We start from the raw sequence: 23,529 nt of genomic DNA, 5'->3' as shown, positions 1-23,529 counted from the left end.
AGATAACAAAGACACCTGTAGATGCAGCTGATAAGTTCTGTCCCAGTATCAGCTGTTTTCTTTAGCTAACAACATACTGTATAAACTGAAGAGGGTCTAACTCCACCTCCTGTAGAGTCACAGTCATGTCAAATTAAAAACTCATCAGACGAAGAGGAAAAAAAAACCACTTACTTGAACTGCTGTGTCCCACTTGTATGAAGCATATGGTCAGACAACATGCAATGTAAGTAAATAACTATATGGTTTAAACAAAAATTGCATTCACTCAAATAAGAGAGGCAAACAGTATACAAGATCTGCAGCTCGGGTATAAGATTCAAAACAGGATTTGGAGCAACCTCCCATACACACCCTTTTCCTTTCTTTCAGTGAAAGACAACTGAACTCTAAACAGACAACACTCCCTGGCAAACCCAACTAATAAGGCACAAACTGAATGAAAAGCATGGGAAAAGTCTCTTAAGATTCAGCACTGGCCTTCTCAGTTCAAACTGGAACGTGCAGATACTACAACCAGCAGAAGCCACACTGTCACCCCCCCTCTACTTGAACAATAAGCGAACACATGCAACCTTCCACAAACTCAAATTTTCCTTAAAAAGTTAATTATATAAATCATAGTCTCATTTGCATGATATTTCTATATCTCTCCTTTCTCTGGTGATCTTCATGTAAACAGTCATGAGACAGATAATATTACAGAATATTAAACCATCATTAGATTGGAAATATTTTCACAAACAGAAGCCAAGATGAGTTTAGATATTGCTTTAGGGTAGGGGAAAAAATGTATCCTTGTAAACCCAACCAACAGAAAAGTCAAAGCACAAAAAACTCCCAAAAAATTGCAAGATTAATGTGGTGCATTCATCAGGACAACAATTCCAGAGCCCTGTTCCATCTGCCCCCTTGCTTTATCAGAGGTCCTAAGCACACTGTTTGCTGCCTAGTCTGAATTAGCATTCTCCTTCATGACTCAAAGGGTCTCAGCTGGCCTGATGCTGAAAATATCCTAATCCAGTGTCTTCTGTAAATTGAGAGACCACTACTCACTACAGGCAGAAACAAGAAAAGAAACAATTGCTGGCTTGGAACTGCTTAAGGATTATATTGCATCAAGTACTGCCTGAAATACAGCAACTGTAATAGAGACACACATTTCCCCAAGCATTTCAGAAATAGTGCAGATAGTGATCCTCGCTGCCTTCCATGGTAGGCTGATGCCATTCCAGTTTGGCACAGATGAAAGATGGTAATATCAAGGAGAAAGTTAAGCATTTTTGAGTTATTTAGCTGTATTTAATTGAAAACCACAGGTAACAAACATACTTTCTTAGATTGTAGCCATTCATTTTTCAACATGCAAATAACTTAAGTGACTTTTAGTAACATAGGAAAACAACTATTTCTATTTTCTGCTATATTCCATATATTCAGAAAGTGGAAGAACAGAGCAATCACACTACAATACTATTCCACCCACATTTAGAACATGAAAAATATAACTGAAACTCAGGAATTGGGCTTGAGGCACTTTACAAAGTCTGATCTGCAGTACATGCACTAGATATGGACTTTCAGAAAAGGTAACAGGTGTAACAGAAGTGAAAAACTACATAGTACAGATTCTTCTAGTTGCTCAGTTACTCTGATTTGCTCCAGCACCCTTCTCCATGTTTGCCACCAGCTTGGCCACATTCACCTGGAGCCTGAAGCCCTTTCATTATATCTCTCCTGTGCTGTGCTGGAACTGAATCAGCAGGTGCTTCCCTTGTTCCACATGGGCATGTGTATTTCTCCTTATTCTCACCTTTCATCCTACATACTGCGGTTACTTAATTCAGCCAGTGCTGCATTGTTGTTCATTAAACAGAAACTGTATGAAGGAGTCAGGATTGCCTCCTGCTCCAGAACACCCATCTTCAAAGGCCATGAATTCACAAAGCATAGTTCTATAATTATTTAACGCTTCATTAAACCTCTTTTTTGTAAAAAAACACAGTGAGTCTTTGTTGTGGTCACAGAGGGCTCAGTGGTACGAGCTGGAGCTGCCGAGAGGCCTTCAGGTCCTTGCTCTGTGGAATGGGACACTCTCTCCTCATTCCCAAGGCAGCTCCACAGCCCAAAGCCTTAGAACCCTTTTGAAGAACCGGGGCTGACAGGAGGCAAAGCTCTTCCCAATAACACAGCTGCCTCCCATGCAGTTTCCTTATACACACAACCAAACTGGGCTCCATAAAAGTATGTGTGCATCCTAGAAAATCCTAGCCAATGGAGAGGGAGGCCCAGAGACTCAAAAGCATGGAAGACCAAGCTTAATTCACTGTTTGGGAAATATATGAAACTCATTGTCCATGTAGAACTGCATGAAGTAAATAAAATTGCAAATAAAATTAAAAAGAGCTACTTTTTTTTTATTTCTTTCAGGTACAATTTTCTATTGTTCAGCTTGCACCCAGTGTACAGAAGAAAAGAACAAGAATGAACACATAAGCATTCAGAACAGAATGTGCTGTTCCAAGTCTTTGAATCAGCGGTGCTCTGGCAGGCAGGAGGGCAACCATATCCTGGCGTGCATCAGGAAAAGTATCGCCAGACAGTCGAGGAAGATGATTGTCCTGCCCTGCTCTGCTCTGGGGCAGCCTCACCTTGACTGGCAGTTTTGGTCATCACAATATAAGAAAGATATTAAGCTCTTAGAGAGCGTTGCAAAGGAGGGCAACGAGTATGGTGAAGGGCCTTGATTTGGAGCCGTGTGAGGAGCAGCTGAGGACACTTGGTCTGTTCAGCTGGAGGAGACTGAGGGGAGATCTCATGAGGGGAAGAGGAGGGGCAGGCACTGATCTCTTCTCTGTGGTGTCCAGTGACAGGACCCGAGGGAATGGCCTGAAGTTGTGTCAGGGAAGGTTTACGTTGGATATTAGAAAGAGGTTCTTCACCCAGAGGGTGGTTTGGCACAGGAACAGGCTCCCCAGGGCACAGCACCAAGCCTGAGAGAGTTCAAGAAGCATTTGGACAATGCTCTTAGGAACATGGTGTGACTCTTGAGGATGGTCCTGTGCTGGGCTAAGAGTTGGACTCAATGACCTTTGTGGGTCCCTTCCAACTCATGATATTCAGTGTTTCTGTGATTTTTAGTGGTAGCAAATTCATCCTCCCCCACCCCATAAAATCAAATGTCTCATGTAATTCAACTAATTGCAGATGTTTACATATTGTTCTGTGTGGTGCCAATCACCTCGTTGCTGCTACATGTGTGATTCAGCCATTTCACCTCCTTTCTTGACCCTCCTTACCCTCAAATCCTTCAGGTACTGAGCAAAGAGAATATCTGTAACTGGCCAATCACAGGAAGCGCAACCTCTCATCACTGGTTCAAGGTACCAGTGCATAAATACAACTCATTTCCAACAGATCAATATCCAGGTCTTACCTTTGCAGGTGAAGCATTTGATGTGGAAGTGTCTGGCCTGAACACGGAGTACTTCACCTTTACATGGCTCCCCACATTTATGGCAGTGGATGACCGGCTTTTCAGAGGGGTGGTGAGGCTCCTGAGGATGGGCCACTGTAAAACAAACAAACAAAGAATATTTCAACCCATACAAAAAGAACATTTTCTCCTGTACATAACTCTGTGTTCTCAGACACTTTTGATCATAATACAAATGTATCTGGTCCTATTTTAGGCTCATCTAAAAAGTCACCACCATTTTATCTAAATATAGTCTTTTCATAAACCAGTAGCTTAAGCCATTTACATCAACTACTACCTCTTTCCACTGAGGCTGCCATGGAAAGACGACGAAAAACTGTCCCCACAGTTTCAGTGCCACAGAGAATTTCAGAATGCCTAAAGTTTTCTATCCAAAAACATGAGTGTGTGCTCCTCCAGTGGAGGAGCACACGAAGAAACAAGAACTGAGCTAATTTAATCCAAGAAAAAATATAATCTAAGGTAAAAGGATTAAAGGAAAGCAATGCCAAATCAAGTTCTGGGAAACCAGATAAACCAGGCAGTCTATATGAAATGACTACACTAAATATAAACTACAAACAGTAGTTTGCTATAGCAGAGACAATACCTAACACAGGGAAAGCACTCTTGAAGAGAAAAGAAGACAACATTATCTGTTTCTACTCCCATTATTTCTAGCAGAAATTCCTCTCTGCATTCAAATTACAGATACTATGAGTAGGCAGAAATTACCAAAGTATATGCAATATAGTCAGGGAAACACAATTCCAGGTAGTGGTAATCAGCCATCCAACTGCCCGTAGCAGAGCTTGGATAGGAACAGGAAAGATTCGTGTATTTCATTGTCATAATAAAATTTTAATTGCTCCACATTTGGCTTCTGTAAAACACATTTAACTTTCTCTTCAGACGTGTCTTGTGGCATCTTGGGGTTCCAACAGAAATGCACGGCTGTAAACCAAAGCAAGATTTAACCTAAACTGTACCATTTGAAGTGGAAAGTATTACCCAGAATGTTCCCAAACAAACCTATGTTCCTTCAATTCTCCCTCCCACATCCCATTCTAGCAGTAGAAAGTTTGCCTCCTTCTAATATTGTTCTCAAACTAGTTGTGCTCATCAGAACATCTCAGAGAAAACATATCTCTACCCACGCCTCTTGTCTTTTACCATTCCTGTCCTACTTTTCCTGGCCTGCAAAGAACTGAGTGCTGATACAGCTACATCCCTCTCTCTGTCACTGGGAAGCATCTTCATTATTTTATCTTAGAGTTTTCTGGAGATCTTTTCCTTTCCTGATCAATTCCTGACATTACCCCCACCAGGATTATGCAGTTTTTCAGGTTGCTGCTTACCCAGCAATAGAAGAGATACCTTGCTCATATTTACTACACCAGATTCCTCCCCTTCTTCAATGAATTTCTAGCAATTTCTAGACCCATCACTTCATTAATTCCTTCTATATTACTCTCCTATATAAATGCCTTAGTGAAGAATTGCTGCTATCATTCTGTATTATATAAATACAAGATTAATAATAAAAAGCCTAATATGTGATTAGGGGAGAAACAGCATCAAGAATAAGGAATAACAAACATTCTAAGTAACTTCTGTTATAAGTCCAGCCAAACTAATATGGTAGCTGTTATTTTGTTCTTAACCACCACCACCACCCACACCTCCCATCCCAAACTTCAAAGAAAACGAATGGCTGAATTCTTCTACTCAAGCTCAAAGTGTTTAATACCCTCTCCTCTGGTAGCCTCATTTCAACTATTTCCCTCGAGCAGTTACTCAGCCCATCCTGGTGAACAGAATGCAGCTGGTAATGCCAACCAGTATTTCAATTAGGAGCACTAGTGAAGAGCCCAGTTATTGCCTTACCTTGAGTGAACCTTATCTAATAGTCTGCAATGTGATACTATTTCTAGAGTGGAAGTTATTATTCTTCCAAACAAGACTATTGACTGGTAACCAAGGAAACACACAGATTATGCAATGAGAAAGAGAGTAAGAAAGAGAGAAAGAGAAAAAGAGAGAAGGAAAGGAAGAGAGTAGAAAAGAAGAAAGAACCATATAGATAAGTGCTAGCAAATTAAATTATCATGAGGAAAATTCCCTTTCAGAACCAGATAGCCTGAGATGGGCCTGATGCCAGCTGAAAAAAAATTAACAGAATGGACTTTTAAAGTTGCTCACAAGAGGAACTGGATCAAGAATTTGGGAAAATGTTCCCCACGATTTATATGGTGCAATGTGAAATCTGCATCAGCAACATTCTGCTCTCTTCAACTCACATGTGGAGGACACCCTAACATTCTGCACACCAGGTTCCAGATCTTCTGGTATTGATCTGAAACACAAGCCTTTGCTCTTTGGGAGAGTAAATAAATGTAAATAACATTGGTCCAATGATGCAGCTTCTTTCCAGTTCTGCCTTTAAAGCCATTTAAATGAATACAAATACTGTTAGTTGCTATTTCCAGGCTGATCTCTTAATTGAAGCTAATCATGGTGCTTGTCTTACTGGCCTGAATTTGGCACTGTAGGTCAAAACTGAATAACTGACTTTTGCCTTCCTGTACGGAATTGTTTGTAAGCTTTTTCCTTTGGATGTATGCAACACACACAAGGCTTTTCAGTGACAGAGGTGACCTTTCATAGTTACCAGTGAGGACAGAACAGGGATTTGAAGGAAAAAAAAAGTGAAATACCTTTACAAGCAGCTTACTGTAATGTTTCTGACTGAAGTCCAGCCAGCTTACTGGACATGTCAATTGTGAACTGCCCTGGGTCTGAAAAGGTGAGCCAGGAGCTGGTTCCATGTCCTTACATGGATTTCACATCTTGAGAGAGTAAATAATTCAGGCTCTGTCTGCATCAACCCTCCCCACATCAACTAAATGCTAGAGGATATGTTCTCAGGCATCATGCACTAGCAGCAATGATGCAATAAGGCAACTCTAGATCAAGTCTAAGACAATAATAGACTCCAGACAGTATAATTAGCAATAGGACATTAATTTAGGATCTGGATAATCCAGATTCCAACCCCTGCTCTGCAACAGGTATCTGGGCTCTTTGGATGACATCCTCTAACTCTAAAGGACTAAAGTCAGACAGTTAAGTTCATCTAAGTCTCTGAGCCTGGGACATACCAGTTTAAAATTAGGCTATTTGAATGTTTTGGTTTATCTGTGTTTCCAGTGTCTCTGCCTGTAAACTGGGTGTAACAGCACTGTGAACCTCACCCTGCTGTGAGAGTAAATACCATGACAAGGTTCCTGGGTGCTGAGATGGAAAGAGTTGCATAAGCATCTAAGACGTTAAGTCAGACAATGGTCATATATGGTCACATCCGTCATATTTCTGGAAGCAGCAATCCTTGGAAAGTGAGTGGACAAACACTAACTTAAGGAGCTGTGTTGCCTTTAATAAAGTTTCACATCCAAATATATCAACACTATGACTGCCTTTCAAGCTAAAAGAAATTAAAAGGACGTAAGTTAACAACTTTCTGAGGGAGAGATGGTACCAGAGCAACAGGTACTTGCTTCAATACCAGGGGTGATGACTGTCTTCATATCATAAAGTGCATACTTACAGCATGGGTGTGTAACATAAACACAAGTCAGGTATTTGCCAGTTCCAGTGAAACGATGTTAGCTGATACTTGTCTACATTCAAACCATGTCAGGTACCAGCTTGGCCCAACCAGTAAAACAAGGTGCATGGACCCTTTTGTTTAAGACTAAACACAGTGTATCTACTGTCCTCGCTCACATCAGCAAGGTGCAAACACCTGCAAACACAATGGATTTAGTTCCAAACTAAATGTCATTCCATCACAAGTACCTGGACTACTAATTCAACGGATTTGTTAAACTTGCTCTAGTTAAACAAACTACTGTAGTGTCTTCACTTGAATAAAGGGATGCTGGAAGCGTGCACACAGATCAAACAGATGCAACAATTTCTTTAAATATTTAGTCTTATTTTTATTCTTTCAACACTTTTCAATATGAATTTTTTAAAGCTACAGTACCTATAGAAGTCAAAGCTGTCATAGTCTTTACAATTACAAGAGACCAACATCAAAACTTTTCCAAAGTTTCAGGTTGCTGTATAACAGTTTTAACTTCCAATGCTGCTGGGCACAGCCTGAAGACTTCTTTTATTAATGTACAAAATCTCAGGTCAGGGACATACAAAGAAGAACTTTTCAAGACAAAACAGGTGGAGACTTCCACTCCTGCTTTCAAGACCAGCTTAAATGATTAAATAATTAATAATTAATGCTTTCTTAAACTCATTTAGGTTTCCAATAAGACAAATCAATGTCCCATTAAATATCCAATTTACCCAGAGTAACACATACACTGACTGGGACAACTGGGAAGTCTGGATGACATAATTTAATTTGGGGGAAATAAAGAGAATATAAAAAAATCAATAGCACCTTCATCCATGAGGAAAACAGTCTTTGTCACTGGAGTATTGCTTTGTGCTAACGTCGCTCAGCATACATATCACCATGATTTTTGTCATTCCTTATGTTCCCTTGTGAATCATGCAATGTTGATTTCATTACATTTTGTAACAGCACTATATTGATGTAAATTCAAAGCAACTCTAACAGCTTGAGCATACTTGTTACTGCATTTTATCTAAACTTCTCAAAATAATCCCAGATCTGCAAAGAAACAATTAAGAAGAAAAGGAGATAGAAAAGACCATTAACAACCCAGTGTTCATCTGAGAAACCAAAGGCATTTTCTGAGCAAAGTGAAAGACTTAATTTCCTGTGTAAAGTTTAAAACTGTCCTGTTGGGGTGTTTTATGTAAAGCAGATCATTGTATGAGGGTTTAATAGCAATTATATGTTTTGCTGTATCAGCCAGAAAAAAGGACCTCAGATTTTGTACCAAACCTTTTTGGAATGAAAATTGCAGCAACGACCTAAAGAGACACAGTTGTTGAAAAAAGAAAGCAATGAAAATGAATACTGCAGCTTTCTTTATTAATGATTCTCTCCCTGAACACAGAACTGTTAGAAATCAAAAGCTCAAGCTAAGTGACTCTTAGCTGCAGATTCTTGCTGGCAAGACTCCATTTATCTGCTGCAAGCCAGAAAATACCTTGCTTTTTATTGGAAGTCAGGAAGAAGCTTCTGGGAAACACCTTGCTATGCAAGTGCTGCAAGGCAGAGGTCACAGCTAAATATGCTAGGTTCAGCTCTGCTCTAAACTGCAGTAAAAAACCAGGTTCCTCTAAATTAAAAGAAGAGGAGGATATGAGCTATTACTCTTTTAATTTTAATTTTTGTCATTTTCCCACTTGTATGAATACCTTCACAAATAAATCTGAAGCTATGCTCAGTCAACTCTAACCATGTTGTAGAATACGTAACTTCAAACTTTATGCTAGGATATACAATTTCTATGGCTTATAGTTCCACAACCTCTGGGCTCTTTTGCACAGCACTGAGAACAGGCTGTGCCCATTGCAGCATGGGCAAGGGGGGGCTCCCAGCATTTCACAGCCATGTCCTTTGTATCTTGAGAGGCCTGCCACAGACAGCATGCTCTGAAATGCTAACATTCAACTGGCTGCTGTGTTTTCTTGGCTAAAGACTGAACTATTAAGAAGGAAAAAGCAGAAATGCAATTGTGTGAAACTACTGTAAGTTTTTTGCTAGCCTGTTTTAAATTTCCTTTCCTTTCTGCTTTCAGGAATGAAAGTAAGATGACTGTGCTAGAGATTGCCAAGGCAGCCAATGCAACCAAACCTTCCTACAGACAATTCTCTCTGACGTCTCTTCTCTCTCTGTAATACCTGACATGGCTTTGGAGCTATAATTTCTTAAATTAATTTACAGGATTTGCAGTTCAAAACTTGAAAAATAAAAATTCCCTCAGTCTCTGATGCTGCCAAGTGTCTGCACTGTTACTTCAGCTGGGCAGCCCCTTGCTTGGGACAAGACAGAGGAAGGCAGGTGGGCACCGTGCACAGGATAACACTGTGAGAAAATCTATGCTGGGATGAAAGATGCCAGAGAGACACCAGAGGATCAAGTTCAAGAACCAGATCTGCCTTATCGCTTCTTCTCCAATGCTCTGTTGTAAAGAGGGGAGAAGTAATTTTCTCCCACCCTTTGTGTTTCTCACAAAGGTGACTGTCTGTAACCTCTGGTTTGTAAAGCCTGTCTGTCTATAACCAGTACGGTCTCCAAGGAATTCCTCTTTTGTAAAAGCCCAGCACAGTGGAGACTGGAGGATTTGCTGAAATACCTATTGAAAGGAAGGAGTGAAAAATGCAGTGTCATTTTGCTTATCTGCAGACTGCCCTTGAATCTCAAATCTATAAGAATCCTATCAGCTAAGGTGACCAACAGTGACTCAGACTGAAATCAAACCTCCCAGCTGTCAGAGACTGATAAAAATGTTACTGTAGTCATTAGCCACAGGTATCAGACAGGGATCTTCAGGAATTCCAGGAAATCCTGGAAGGAGGCACTCCCATAAAGAGATACTAGTGAGCTGCTTGCCTACACATGTAAGAAAAAGCCTAAGGGAAAATCCTAGACTGTAGCTTGCTCATGCTACTGTCATTCAAACCAGATCTGAAGAATCATTATAAAGCTCTGTCTTCCTGTAAATTTATCTGCATTACTCCTACAGTGTGCCAATTTGTCTTAAAACTAGTTTTGCTGTCTATAGATATCTAGAGTAGCTATTTTTAAAACAAGTCAGAAAAAAAAGAAATCTTAAACTTGGTAGTTTTTTGCCACGATTTTTAAATGTTTCCACATATTTTCCATAAAAGTATTGCCACTTTCCCCTTGCAATTGGTTTGCTGCTGAAAACAGCAGATGCAAACAGGACTGTAGTAGGAATGGGAACATGGTAGGACAGTATCTCTTTTTGCACCACAAAAGTTACTGCCCTCATCATGGTGGTGCTTGCCACTCACACCCACATGAGAGCACACCAGCTGATGATGCATTCACAGTGACAAGGGCAAGGCTCCAGACACTCTACCCCATTTTACCTCATACTCTTGTCTTCTGGGGTATTGGTGGGATGAAAGTTAGAGCTTAGCAAGTAGGACAGTGCAGGAGAGAAGGCTGGATTATGAGAGGAAGTCATGTACAGATGGATAGCATAGCCCACCTGGTTTAGGTCCAGAAAGAATTACTACTAACCCCCCAGTCCTCTGTCCCTGGTCTTACTCTCTACTTACTAAACAAAGAGAAGACCTAAGAAAAACTGATACTTTTCTTATGTGTCCTATTCAATTATCACCATAACACAGGCTTCTCAGCCTCAGTTCTTCAGCTAGAATAAACAAAGTATACCAGAGCTATTTATCCTCAAAACAGCATCTCATGGCCAGACATGGAGCTGATTGCAAGGTAGTAATGAACAGACTGGTATCAATTCTTTCCATCCTATCCTCCACAACTCTTGACAGGTTCTGCAGCAACTAAAAGATTTTCACAAAACAGAAGACATGCCACATGTCCACCCTAGGGGTGCATTGCTACCTTGAAAAACGTAGTTTTTTTAAAGGAAAAACAACCTATAAAGACATTAACAAGTATAACTACATAAATTAAGATTATAGGTTAGGGTTGTTCACAACAAAAACATTTGAGAAAAGGTTGTAAGTAAAGATATCAAAATTTATTTGCATGAAAATAGGATGTAAAGGTTTCAATACCAGAAACCAAATTTAAAAAAAAAAAAGATGAAACATATATGATTTTTAAGTAGAAAACCAGTATTTAGGTACTGTCCTATTTTTAGATATGCATAACACATGCATGGAGCTAATGCGGCTAACAGAATTAAATACAAAATTTTAGAGATACAAGTGCCAGGTAATAACCCAAAACATAACTGTGGCTTAAAATCCATGTGAGATGACTCCTATGTTATTTACAAACAAAAATACAAAGCTTTGTGCCACATACATACAAATATGTAAAAAGGTTAGGAAATAATGAGCTGTAAAATACAGCAGGAAAAAAATCCCATTTGTTTCCTAGTTTCAGAACACAAGTGCAAACATGCTTATTTTCTCTGTTCTTTTTCCTGCCATTTCCTATCCTCCTCCCATCCCTCCCTGCTACCTAGAGCTTTGATACCACAATTAATTCCCCACAGAACAGCCTACAAGATCAGGCCCTAAGGCCTCAGCTGTATAAAGATTTATGCATATGAATGGTTCAGTATTAAGTAAAATATGTAACATTAGCACTTGCTTGATCCTATCTGAAAAGATCACCTACAACATACATAAAAATAAAGAATATAGTTTTGATGGTTCTGCAATTAAAATAAATATGTTTGATGGATCCAGTTTGCCATGCTTTTGATGGTGATTGAGAGATTAAGAAAATTTGGCTGTGTTTATTTAAGGGTTATAACCTTATCTGGACACACCACAGCTTCTGATAGTCTATAGATTTAGTGCACAGTTTCCACAGTTTCTCAGTGACAAAGCATAAATCTTACTGGGTCTCAACAGGCCTTTTTGCCTAACTATCCAGTAACTTTGGGATATCCTACTCTTGCTTCAAACCCAGCAGGAGCCTGAGTGCTTTCTCAGTTTGTCAGGTAGGAACACACCCTACTGCTAACTCAGCACTACAGTCCAGTTAAACTGTAGCAGTGTTATTGATGCTGTTCTCAATACAAAAGCATCAGAGCCTATTTAGAAGTACTTGTCATTCTCTAGAACAGCAACAGCAGCAAATAAAGGAGCAACTTCTACCACGTCTGTCCACATGCGTTTGCCTTTGGTTATTTGGTAGGTGAACAAAAAACATTCTAAAGCATCATCTATACTGCAAGAACAAAATGACTTGGCAAAATGATTCCATTTATATTTGTTACAGGACATATCTTACACAACAATTACTGTTTAAGAAAAATTATAATCCTTTCAAAGAAGAGTCATGAACAGCTTGTTAACTGAGTATTATCAGGAGTTGTTTTAAGCTTAAATAGAAAAAGCAATAGGGAGTTTTAAAACTATTTTCAGTAATGAAAAGGCACTAATCTTCCAATGAAGTATGCAGCAAATCAAGACATGCTGAGAAACAGATGATGTTCAAACAAATGTTGGCTAAGCCAAGTCAGTCTTTGAATCAAAACCTCCATTCCTGCATTACTCAATGTGATTATTAACAGATGGATTACCAATTAGTGGTTAGCAAACCAAAGGGAAGAAGCACAAAGTGAATTTTGTCTGCCATATTTCTACATCAGTACAGAGTAATTTTTCACAAGACAGATCATGATACAAATTGGGTGATAAGAAGACAGTGAACCCAGACTCTTATCTGATGTTCTGAGAATGCCCTTATCGATCTTCATCACATCCACAAAGGTTCTCTACACTTAGTTACACAACCAGTTTACTGAGGGACAGTACTTCAAGATAGTCAACTCACCCTTCAAACTCCTTACTGAAGGGCTGGAGGATCATGCTAAGCATATGCTTCTCACACCTAACACTCGCGAGTCTAACATGTAGCAACTGTTTATCAGCCTTGTAAGTGGCAAAATAATTTTGAGTTATGCCTTCAACACACCCGCCATACATGAGAAAATCAGTCACTATTTCAAAAGAGTGTTTTGATTGGGCTTTTTCTAACATAGGACAGGGGTAATTGGAAATTCAAGAGCTCCTCAGAGTACTCTGAGAGACCATCTCATACACGTCACTTGATGTCCCCATCAAAACCTTACTGACAACAATAAATAAACACAAGTGTCAAATTATTCACTGCAAATCCTCAAGGATCCTCAAGGCTGCATGAAAGCAAGTTGCTGAAATTAGCAGAAAAAAACAATTTCTTTTTCCAGACAGCATGGAAATTCTGGGTTACTGGTGACTGGTGGTTACCCATAATAGCACTCAAATGTCAAACAGGCCCCTAAGCTACCCAAACAACAACACACGGGGGGATTCCAGTCCGCAGCAACAAACTCGTTAGAGTTCCCCTGCGCTTCCTTTTTTTCAGGTTGCAGGAGTATTCCTTACAGTAAAATAAATTAAATTCCCTTTTGAGGTAAGTCAATATAAAAATGCTAATGTTAAAAGCCAATTCTTCCACTGTTTACCCTGAGATTATCTGAAGAGGAACACTGATCTACTTAAGTCAGTGGTCTCCCAGATACTTTCAAAACAGAATCTGTAGTAAAATCTCCCCTCTCTTAACACCACGAACTTCACCAAGAGTTTTGTACAAGACCCTTGCAGAGACCCGTCCTCAGCTAACACTTTTAAATCACGGAAGCTCTGTGCCCCACATGTAGAAACTCTCCTTCGATCAAGGATCTTGTAAATGCCCATCATTCAGTACCTCCCTCACTTCTGGCATTTCTAAGGGCTGAGCTAAACAGCCTCAAACTAAAACTAGACACCCACATTCATGAGCAACATAACTCTCCACATGGCTCCTGACTCCCAGGATAGTTTGCCATGTACAGAGCTGATAAACCAGACATTTCAGAGGTCCTGCCCTGTGCTCAACTGCCCACGTTGGCACCCAGACCTTATAAACATTGGCAGCATAGAAGTCAGTTTCTTAAGGGACATTATTTCAACAATAAATAACAATGTGCTATTAAAATTCAGCAACAGGATGAGAGGACACAGTCTTAAGTTGTGCCAGGGAGATTTAGGTTGGACATTAGGAGGAATTTCTTCGGAGAAAGAGTGATGAGACATTGGAATGGGCTGCCCAGGAAGGTGGTAGAGTCACTGCCCCTGGAGGTGTTTAAGAAAAGAGTGGACACAGTGTTGGACTTTATGATGTCAGAAGTTTTTTCCGACCTTATTGGTACTGTGATTCTGTAACTTTTAACACTCTACGGCAACTGGACTATCACAGAGAAAGTACTGACCAATACAGTGCTCCTGAATACAGCCTGTTCCTCTAGACAGCACTTCAAGTGCTGGATAGCAAGTAGGCATTCTCAAATCTATCAAACCCTGTTTTCAGGTGTCTTTGCAGAAAAGAAAATAGACATGCAACTGCTTCTTTGATAAACAAGTAATTTATTGCCTCTTGTTTGGTCCAGCAGTAATAAAAAATAACCCTCAATAGTCTGCAAGGCTGTACTTATATTTAGATCACTTCCTTAATGTGATATAATTTTAAGAACCTGCTTCTGAACAAGATCCTGAAAACAAAGTTCCATAATATTGCCATGGAGTTTATACTAACATCTGTGACACTGCAATGGTGCTAATAGCAGTGGGAATTAGGGAGCTACCCACCCTGCTGACACTGTTTATAGAACCTTGCCTATTAGTCTCCTGCATAGCATAAAAGCAACAACATTTCACTTCTGAACAGCTGGCACTACTTGATTTGACCCTCATTTTAGCACTTGCTCCTCACTCTGCAGCTTTGAGGAGATTCCTTAGCTTTCCTGCTTCTGTTTTCCTGTCTGTATGGAATACAATAATAGGTAATGTACATGATGATCTACACGAGACTTCTGTCATTTATGGGTTCATAGCACTTTAAGATAAGCCCATAAAAAATCCAGAATTATTTATCTCATTGTTGTCTCTTACACAACAATGCAGCTAATACACAAAATGACCATCATTAATAAAACGCATGATTTTACTTCAAAAAATCACAAAGTTTCAAAAAATGGAGTCCAACTTTGAGAAGACACTGAAACACTCACTTAGCTTTAAATCCCAGTGATTCAATTAGACTCAACAAGGCACTCTGCTGAATAGAACAGGCTTAAGACAATGTCTAAGTGTTCTCCTCAGCCAGATCCCTAGTGAGGCTGAAAACTATCCAAGCTGAACGAAGGCAAGGATTAATCATCCTTCTGGGGATACTGACTGTCCTCTAGGTGGAAAATCGACTTTGTTATAAATAATCCTTTTTAAATTAGTTATGGATTGCCCCCAGAAACAAACAAGAAAAAAAATCCTGTTCCCACCCAAAGGGCACAGCACATTTTCATTAGTAGAACTTGGTCTTTTCCCCTGGTATGCATTAATTTTTCCAGAAAAAGAATTGACACTCCAACAGTGGTAGGCCAAATTATCATCCTAACCTGCAAGTTCTTTCCTACCAAGATTCCTACCTCCCCTCTGGAAAAATATTTCTTTAGCTTAGTGTATTTTAAACAATTTCATTTTGCCAAGACTCTACCTTTAAAAGCGGTGCCTTCTGAATTCTCATCCAAGGAAAGCAACCATATAATTTTCAGTCTAATCAATTGTATTCACCATGACCACCTTCAATAGGGAGGGTGCTGCAGTGGTGACTTGTGTAGGAGGTGGCCAAGTATGGGACTGTGCTGGTCACAGCTGGTCCAACCAACTCAGCAACTGGCAAAATTGATACACTGCACTTCAAAACAGAACAGAGGAGCAAACAGCACCTCTGCGAAAGTCTACACATACAAACAGGTGGCAAACATGGAAAGGACAAACAGCAGGAGGTGCAAGAGAGATACCAGAGCACCAGGGATGCTGCAAAACAGAGATGTGTACGTATACATATATAAACCTAAATATAAAGAAGAACTTTACTGTGCAGGTGAATGTGCGCTGGAACAGGTTGCCTGGAGACATTGTGGAGTCTCCCTCACTGGAGATATTCAAGACCTGTCTGGACACAATCCTGAGCCATGTGCTCTGAGATAACCCTGCTTGAGCAGGACCAGATGACCCACTGTGGTCCCTTCCAACCTGACCCATTCTGTGACTCTATGAGACACAGGGCAGAGAAGACACGAAAGCACAGCTAAGAGAGAAACAAAAATTATGTCAGGGCAGGAGGGTCAGCAGGGCTGGAGAAATCCTGAGGCAAACTAGTTGTCCCAAGCACGAACAGAGAAGAGACTCAAGAGAAGGTACAACTGTTAAAGGACTGCAGCCAGCAGAGGAACTTATGGAGAAATAACTGAGTAAGGAAAAAGAAGCAACAATGGACTGATACCAGTCTCCTGCACCACCCTTGCCTCACCAAAGGCACTGAGTATTATGTGTGACAGGAACTGGAGACCAGCAGGGGGAAGGGAGAAGCTGAGGTGTGCTTCTCTGAGTGTTGGCTTGCTTTTATCTTCAAAACCAGAATCAGTAATTAGAACTTTATAAATTGTGAAAAAATGAAATTGATTGAATCTCCCCTACTGAAAATGGGGGTTTTGGCTCACAACACTCATTGTTTCAGATGGAGGAACAGCTTAACTGCCTCTACTGCTACCTGAACCCATGAACTCTGTGGTCTTAAATTTAATGACTTAAACCACTAAGCCCTCCCCTCCAGTGAGATCAACAGCAAAAGTTGTCCCATTTCTCAGTATAAACAAGCTGCCATCATATCTTCAGAAAGCTGCTCCTACACACAGCTAGGATGCAAGGAATGTATGGAATTCCACTACTGGGAAGCAATCAGGCATGGCAGGACTGCACATTGTGCTTGCCCAACTCTTAGAATATGAATATTTGTACACTCATGAACTAAGTGCTATTAAAAAAAAAAAAAGAGTAAAATCTCCAGTAAACATGCAGTGCCTGAGCTGGCATCTCCTTGGTTATTTTCTTTCTCTCAGTATCAATGCTGCACACCAGAACTGCAATTTGAAACCTAATATTAAAAATAAATTTAGAAAGAGAAAGTACAGGACAAGCAATACCATAATTTTACCAACTGAAACATAATTCTCTTACAGTTGCTTTGTCTTTAAAAAGTAATAAGATGTTTATAAGATACTCACATAGCACTGGATTTTTTTTTGTACAAGTAGAAGTAGTTAAATCCCAAGACTAAGATTTCCTTGTCACAGCTGTGAAACAAAGTAAAAGAAACTCTCTGCTCCAAAGACCTCTAATTCAAATAATCAAGGCAGACAAGAGGAATGTTCTTATCCTCATTTTAGAGATTAACACAAAGAGAGATCAAATTACCTCCCCAAGGTCACCTTAAGAGCCTCTAAAGCTGAACTGTTCTATAGTTCAGTACTTTAACTACAAGAGAATTTTTTTAACACCTACTACTATGCATATTTATAAAATGCCCTGTGGCTTGTACAAGGTAGCACACTGACTTAATCAAAACAAAACCCCAAATGCCCAGCCCCAAAAACAAACTGTCAAGCAGAACTAAATTTGAAACTAAGTAAACCGAAGCAAAAAGAAAATAAAACTCCCCAGCCCTTCCTTTGCCAATGTGTGATTGCATAATTTTGCCATGTGCTCCAAAAGCAATAAACTTGGAGCTTATCCCAGGTCACCTGGGGTTAAAAGTTCCAAAGTCATGAGTTCAGATCAAGACTATGTTTCATTAACAATCATGACACTGAGACAGTTTTACGACACAAATCCCATTACTCAACATTTTCTTGATTAACATAGGGAATAAAAGTTAAGACTGCAAACCAGAGAGACATTGTTCCCAGTAGAGAACGCCTTTAAATTAGCAGACAGGTACCATTTTGCATGCTCTTCAAGGAAAATCCCATCTAAAGCAGCTCCATTTACCACAAAAGGAAAATATTAAAAGCACCTTTGGAGACTCACAGCTCTTGGGATGGGCAAATGGAAGAGAAGAAGGCTGGAGCTACTGCAAGCATAAAAACAGTCCCCTTGGTCATAACCTGAAGGGGTATCGGTACCATGCTTTATCAAAAGTATGAAGAAAAAACAACAGAGAATTAAATCTCTCCGCAAGACTGAACTAGACCATGGGCCAAATGATACAGGAAATACAGTTATCATCTTGGTGAACTGCATCTTCTGCATCACTTACTGGGAAAGCCAGCACCAACTGAACATCCACAGAGATAGTTGTGAGAACATGGAAACGTGATCTAGCTCACTGCAACTTGGTACCCAGTAGGTGCCAGCACCTTCCCTTCAACTGAATCAGTATGTGAAGAACAGAAATCATAAAGCCTCTGTATCTGCTTCCTTAATCCAAAAAATCTTCAACCCTTCCTCTTTTCTCCTTTTATCCTTCCAAGCATGCAGAAGTCTGGCATGAACAGCTACTAATCCACTTTCATAGGTTTGCCCATGGATGATCCAGCCCAAGACCTCATCAGGCACAAAGCTGATTACAAATATGCTTTCACAGACTAGTACTTGAATGCTAGGACAGTCTTCTTATCAAGAAATCAAGAATCAGGGTTAAATCCTTGGTTTATGTCAACTAATGGGGGTAAAAATGAAGCTGCAACACTTGTATCACCCAGAAACCTGGCTAGCAGGCTTTCAACTCACATATTGTCCTCAACACAGAAGCACCAAGAATGCAGATTATTCAATATGTGGTTTAAATTGCAGAAGAGAATTAATAACAAGATACACATATGCACATGTAAACTTTCTTTTAAAGGATACAAAGTCACCCTTGGATGCAACACAGTGATAATAATTTAGCTCAGTAACTAGATAATAAGGGCTCATAATTGGAAATAGATAAGTACACAGTCAGAGACATGAAAATGTGGTATCAGTCAGACATAATTTAGGAAGCGCCATTTGGTGTCAGCAGAAAACACCCTGGCCTCAGGATTTTTTTTGTGTATGAACTAACCAGGCAGACACTGAAATCATTCTACAATATGAGCATAATGAAGCATGCTAATTTGCTAAAAACTGTTACTAACCGTTTTGCAATTCACTGAGTTGGAGTTGGATTTTTCTGGTTGAAACCAGCCCCTCCAGTGCCTAGTTAACATGTTTATGAAATGACAGTGGACTGAATGCATTTTCAGCCTGTTCAAACAGCAGTTCAGGCAGTGGCTGGAAGGGAGGGTACCAGCTGTACTGTACTGACTGCATTTTGCAAGAGTATCACTGCAGAGAGTGACATTTGTAGCAATAACTCCTGACCTGCTGACTAAAGGAAAGGGGAAAAAAAAGAAAAACAAAACAAAACAAACCCAAACCAAACAAAAGATGAAAAACAAACAGGAAAAGAAAGCAAGGAAGAAATGAAAGGATTAAAAAAAATTGTCGGAGAAATTATTTGGAAGTAATAAGGTATAAAATCAAACTACTTAACAGATACCATCCTTTCTCACTCTGCAGCCACGAGATATGAAATATCAGTAACTGTACATCAAAATTAAAGAGGGCATTTAATTATTTTAGTCCATTATCTGTGTGAACAGGAAAAAAAATATTTATATCCAACATCAATATTAATAGCCATTGTAAATAATGCATTAAACTTGGTGGGGAGAAAGAAATGAAGCAATTTAAACACAAGTCTTTTGCAGATTTTCAACCATTTATTTCCCACTATTCTAGGAGGCTTTTTGCCTTGCATTTTTTACAAAAACTAACAGGCTTGTTTTAATTTTGTTACCGCTATATGACAGTTTTCATGGTGTAAGATTCTAATCCTGTATTTACAGAGCATTCCTAAGTACAACCCCCATGTAACACAGGGAACCCAATCAACTGAGCGTCAGCTGGGGGAGGGGACAAAAACATATATAAGGATCAAACCTGAATGCTAGATGTATTTTTGTACACTTCAAGAAAATCAGCATCCCTATTTTCAAATGCATCTTAGAAAACCAGCAACAGTTATGATAAGCTGAATGATAATACACTTATTTTTCTGAAAAGATGACCGACATAGTTCATTCAAACCTGCAGTTTCAAGGATTTGGGGTGAAACTGCTACTTAAACCATCCTGGTATGGCTTACTGATATTGGTAGCAGGTCAACAGTTCATGACTGACATTATAAAAATGATCCTGTAAATCTGAAGCAATGGATCCCAAACCTGCTAAGCAGTCAATAATATTTATGCTGCTTTTCATCAACAAAAATTATCAATAGACTATATAATGTTTATGACATAGTATGGCAGGCTACTGAGGCATTTGTCCTGGTCTCCTCAATCTAATCATCTATGAAGCTAATCTTACTCTTTTTTTTCATTTACAACATTTAAAAAAGTCTTAATGTGGGTGTTCAGACTTGCAAAACTGCCCACTTTTACTCAGCGTTACTACTTCTTATTTTGGTTTCTTCCCTAGTTTGAATTTAACCCACATTATTTTTTACAGAGCCCTCAAAAGTAAAGAACACAGACCCTCCTCTTCACAAAACACAACTAAGTCTGAATCTATCTGTGATAATGTAATGCCCCAAAACCACATCCAACCCACTACTCAAATACAACTCAGAATGTATTTCACTTCTTCATAATATGATATAGACTACTATTACTGCAAGCAAAGACCTCATTTCTAAATTCTTTAAGTAGCAAATTCTTATGCAGGAAGCTTAAAATGTTGCTTATAGGTAACTGAAACTGATATCTCATTTACTGTTGCAAAATTCAAACATTATGCAAAATCTCATATAATCTATTTATTCATTAAAATTTAAAATATACCCTCTCAAGCCCAGAATTGAATATATGAATGTTTATCTTTAAAATTTTAAACTAGATGCTTCAGTGGTCAAAACTACTTGAACTGTAGCAAATACAGGTAAAAAACAGCAAACTTGGGTTAAATCACACAAAAAACCAAATAAACATGTACATACAGAAGGAACCAGCTGTGCAGACATGTTAAATAAGGTGTGTTTCAGATTCTACCCTTATTAAAGCAGGTACATCAATAATCAATGCAATCCACTGCAGGGTTTGGCACATCATTTTTATAGAAAGGAAAACAGTAACTGCCAATCACAGCATGCTCATTTTAAATGTGAAGGTTTAAACCTCAGGTGACTATGGCTGGCATATTAGGTTGCTCCAGCTCCAGCCTATCAATAAACATAATTACCTTTTTCTTTCACCATGGCAAACAATTTTTCTTCGTAGTGGAAGCAGCAAGAATTAGCTGAAGTAATTTAAACACAATCTCTTTTCCAGCAGTGTTTGGCTGAGGTGGATTTAAACAAAAAAAAAAAAAGAAAAAGAAAAAAAAAGGAAAAGAGGTAGCTTATTCCAGATAATTATCTCCCCCGGTCAGATTTCCCAGAAGGTCTGATCAAATCCGATTGCTCATCACTTGTCTCTTTCCTTCTCGTGCTTCTTATCTTCTTCCACTGAGATCCCTTCCTATGGCTAATGGCAGCTCCTGGATTCTGCCCCTTGTGTTGAAGCGACCAGCTACAGCTGCCGCTGTGGAACAAATGCTGAATTCCACCGTCCCTAATTTCCAGCCACTGACACCACCTTGCATTCCTCTGCCCTCGCAGAACGGGGCTGGCAATGTAATCTGCTCCCGAATGACTGGCAAAAGGCTGCAAGTGAGGAGTTGTGAGGGAGAAACAAGAGAGCTGTTCCAACACACACAGAAAGCTAAAGTGGTATTTATGAGTTTCCTATGCTTTTATTTACTCAAACTGAGCCAAGATCAAGAGAGGAAATACAAGATGAACACAGGCTAATGCTGAGGGAGGCTGCAGCACAGGGGTATTTCTATGGTGAGCAGTTTATCCATTCCTGGATTTACCTTTAAAGCAATTACTAGACCACAAAACATGCTAAAAAATAGTCTTAATGCCTTCTGACCACAGTACAGAAGAGAGTAACTTGTAATCTGTGCAAGATGAGAAGACCGTCTCTATTCTCTACTTGAAATAACAATAAAAATAATAAAAATGAGAACTGCCACCACTCAGTGGGTTCTGAAGCATACTGACGGAGTATCACAGACAAGTTTTTTGCTGTGGGTCAAAGTAAGTGTTGTATTCTGAAATACCAAATAATTGTAAACTATAACACCCAAGTTATTCTTTGGAGATGATAGCTGTAGGTATTCATGGAACTGAGAAGAGAGGAGCATATTGAAACAGCAGCACTGACACAAGAATTTCAACCCCCCAACACATCCCCAACAAGACAGAGCACCAGTGTCGAATCTGGGCATCAAACTGTCCTTCCAATTTATGGTTTTCCAGGCACTAAACTCTACTGAGAAATGACTGGTCAATAAGCTGATGTTGAAAAACAAACAGACCAACCCTTTACAATATTGTCAAGTCTCATCATCATAGCAAGGTTCCCTTTTCTATTAAAAGATGCGGGTCAGAGTCAGATGAGAAACAAAGTTTTTCTTTTATAAGCACACTTTTATTCAGAGTTATGAAGAAAATATTGGAAATATGACTAATCAAAACTCTGAATGCCCATTAAAAACCACTTGTATTTAATACATATATACTGTCAGCATCAAGATTTTGGGGAACTTCTATCACTGCTACTATATGCCACTTTTTCCTTATTTATAAATTACTTCATTCCTCATTTTAGCTAGCTACCAGTGACTTCACCAATGTAAACCTGCACCATCACGCCTTTGCCTAGACAATAAGCTTTAGTATTTGTGGTTTAAAGCGGAGAAAATGACAACGGGAGATGAATTGACATGCAAAAGACAGAGAGGTGACCTCAGCAGCAGAGAACTGGGTCAAATGTAAAGATATTTGGCACTAAATTATGGACAGATTCACTAAACAATAGCTTGAACTTGACCACAACTCAGTGCAAAATGTGCTTTAGATTACATGATGGAAGTGAAATTACATTCATACTGCACCCTACAATTATATTGCTCACACCTTCACAAGGGAATTCCTTCTCAATGCTACTATATGTAGGGAGAGAGATATTAATGTAAAGAAACAAGCTGTAGGCATCAGCCAGACAGAGCAGCAGATGGCTGATACCTGCTGGAAAAAAATCAGACCACGCACACAGCGTTAAAAATATTTGCAGTAAATAAATTCTAAATGTTTTGTATAAATGCCACTCAGAACAACGGAAATAAATCAAACAAGCCAGTCTGCCTCACCCATAAGATCTCTCTTATTCAGTGACATTCTTTAACAAATAAATCACTAAGAGAGAGAAAAAGATAGCCAGAGATACAGGCACACACTTGGAAAAAAATAGTTATTCTATTCTAACAAATCTAGGCTGGCCTTCTATTGTTAGCAGTCTAACGTGTAAGAGCAGCACAGCCCAGGCAGTCTGACATTCTTGCTTCTATGACTCAGTGTGTTACTATTAATA

At 39.3% G+C, this 23,529-nt stretch overlaps 1 protein-coding gene across 23 annotated transcripts in view; it reads right to left on the bottom strand.

The window, feature by feature from the left end:
• Window positions 1-23,529, bottom strand: part of ABLIM1 (actin binding LIM protein 1) — a 202,499-nt gene that overhangs the window by 103,897 nt on the left and 75,073 nt on the right. For 22 of the 23 annotated variants that reach the window (XM_027692212.1, XM_027692204.1, XM_027692211.1 and 19 more), the window contains one exon: window positions 3,437-3,571. In XM_027692212.1, coding sequence (XP_027548013.1) covers window positions 3,437-3,571 — 135 coding nt within the window. Of the gene's footprint in view, window positions 1-3,436; window positions 3,572-17,253; window positions 17,370-23,529 lie in introns of those variants that run through there. The other variant, XM_027692218.1, reaches the window with a different exon arrangement.

The sequence above is a fragment of the Neopelma chrysocephalum genome, unplaced genomic scaffold, assembly GCF_003984885.1.
Source record: "Neopelma chrysocephalum unplaced genomic scaffold, ASM398488v2 Primary Assembly neopelma1_85, whole genome shotgun sequence".
Lineage (NCBI taxonomy): Eukaryota > Metazoa > Chordata > Aves > Passeriformes > Pipridae > Neopelma > Neopelma chrysocephalum.
Note: the sequence above shows the minus strand (reverse complement) of the source record. Positions and strands in the feature narration are given on the sequence as shown.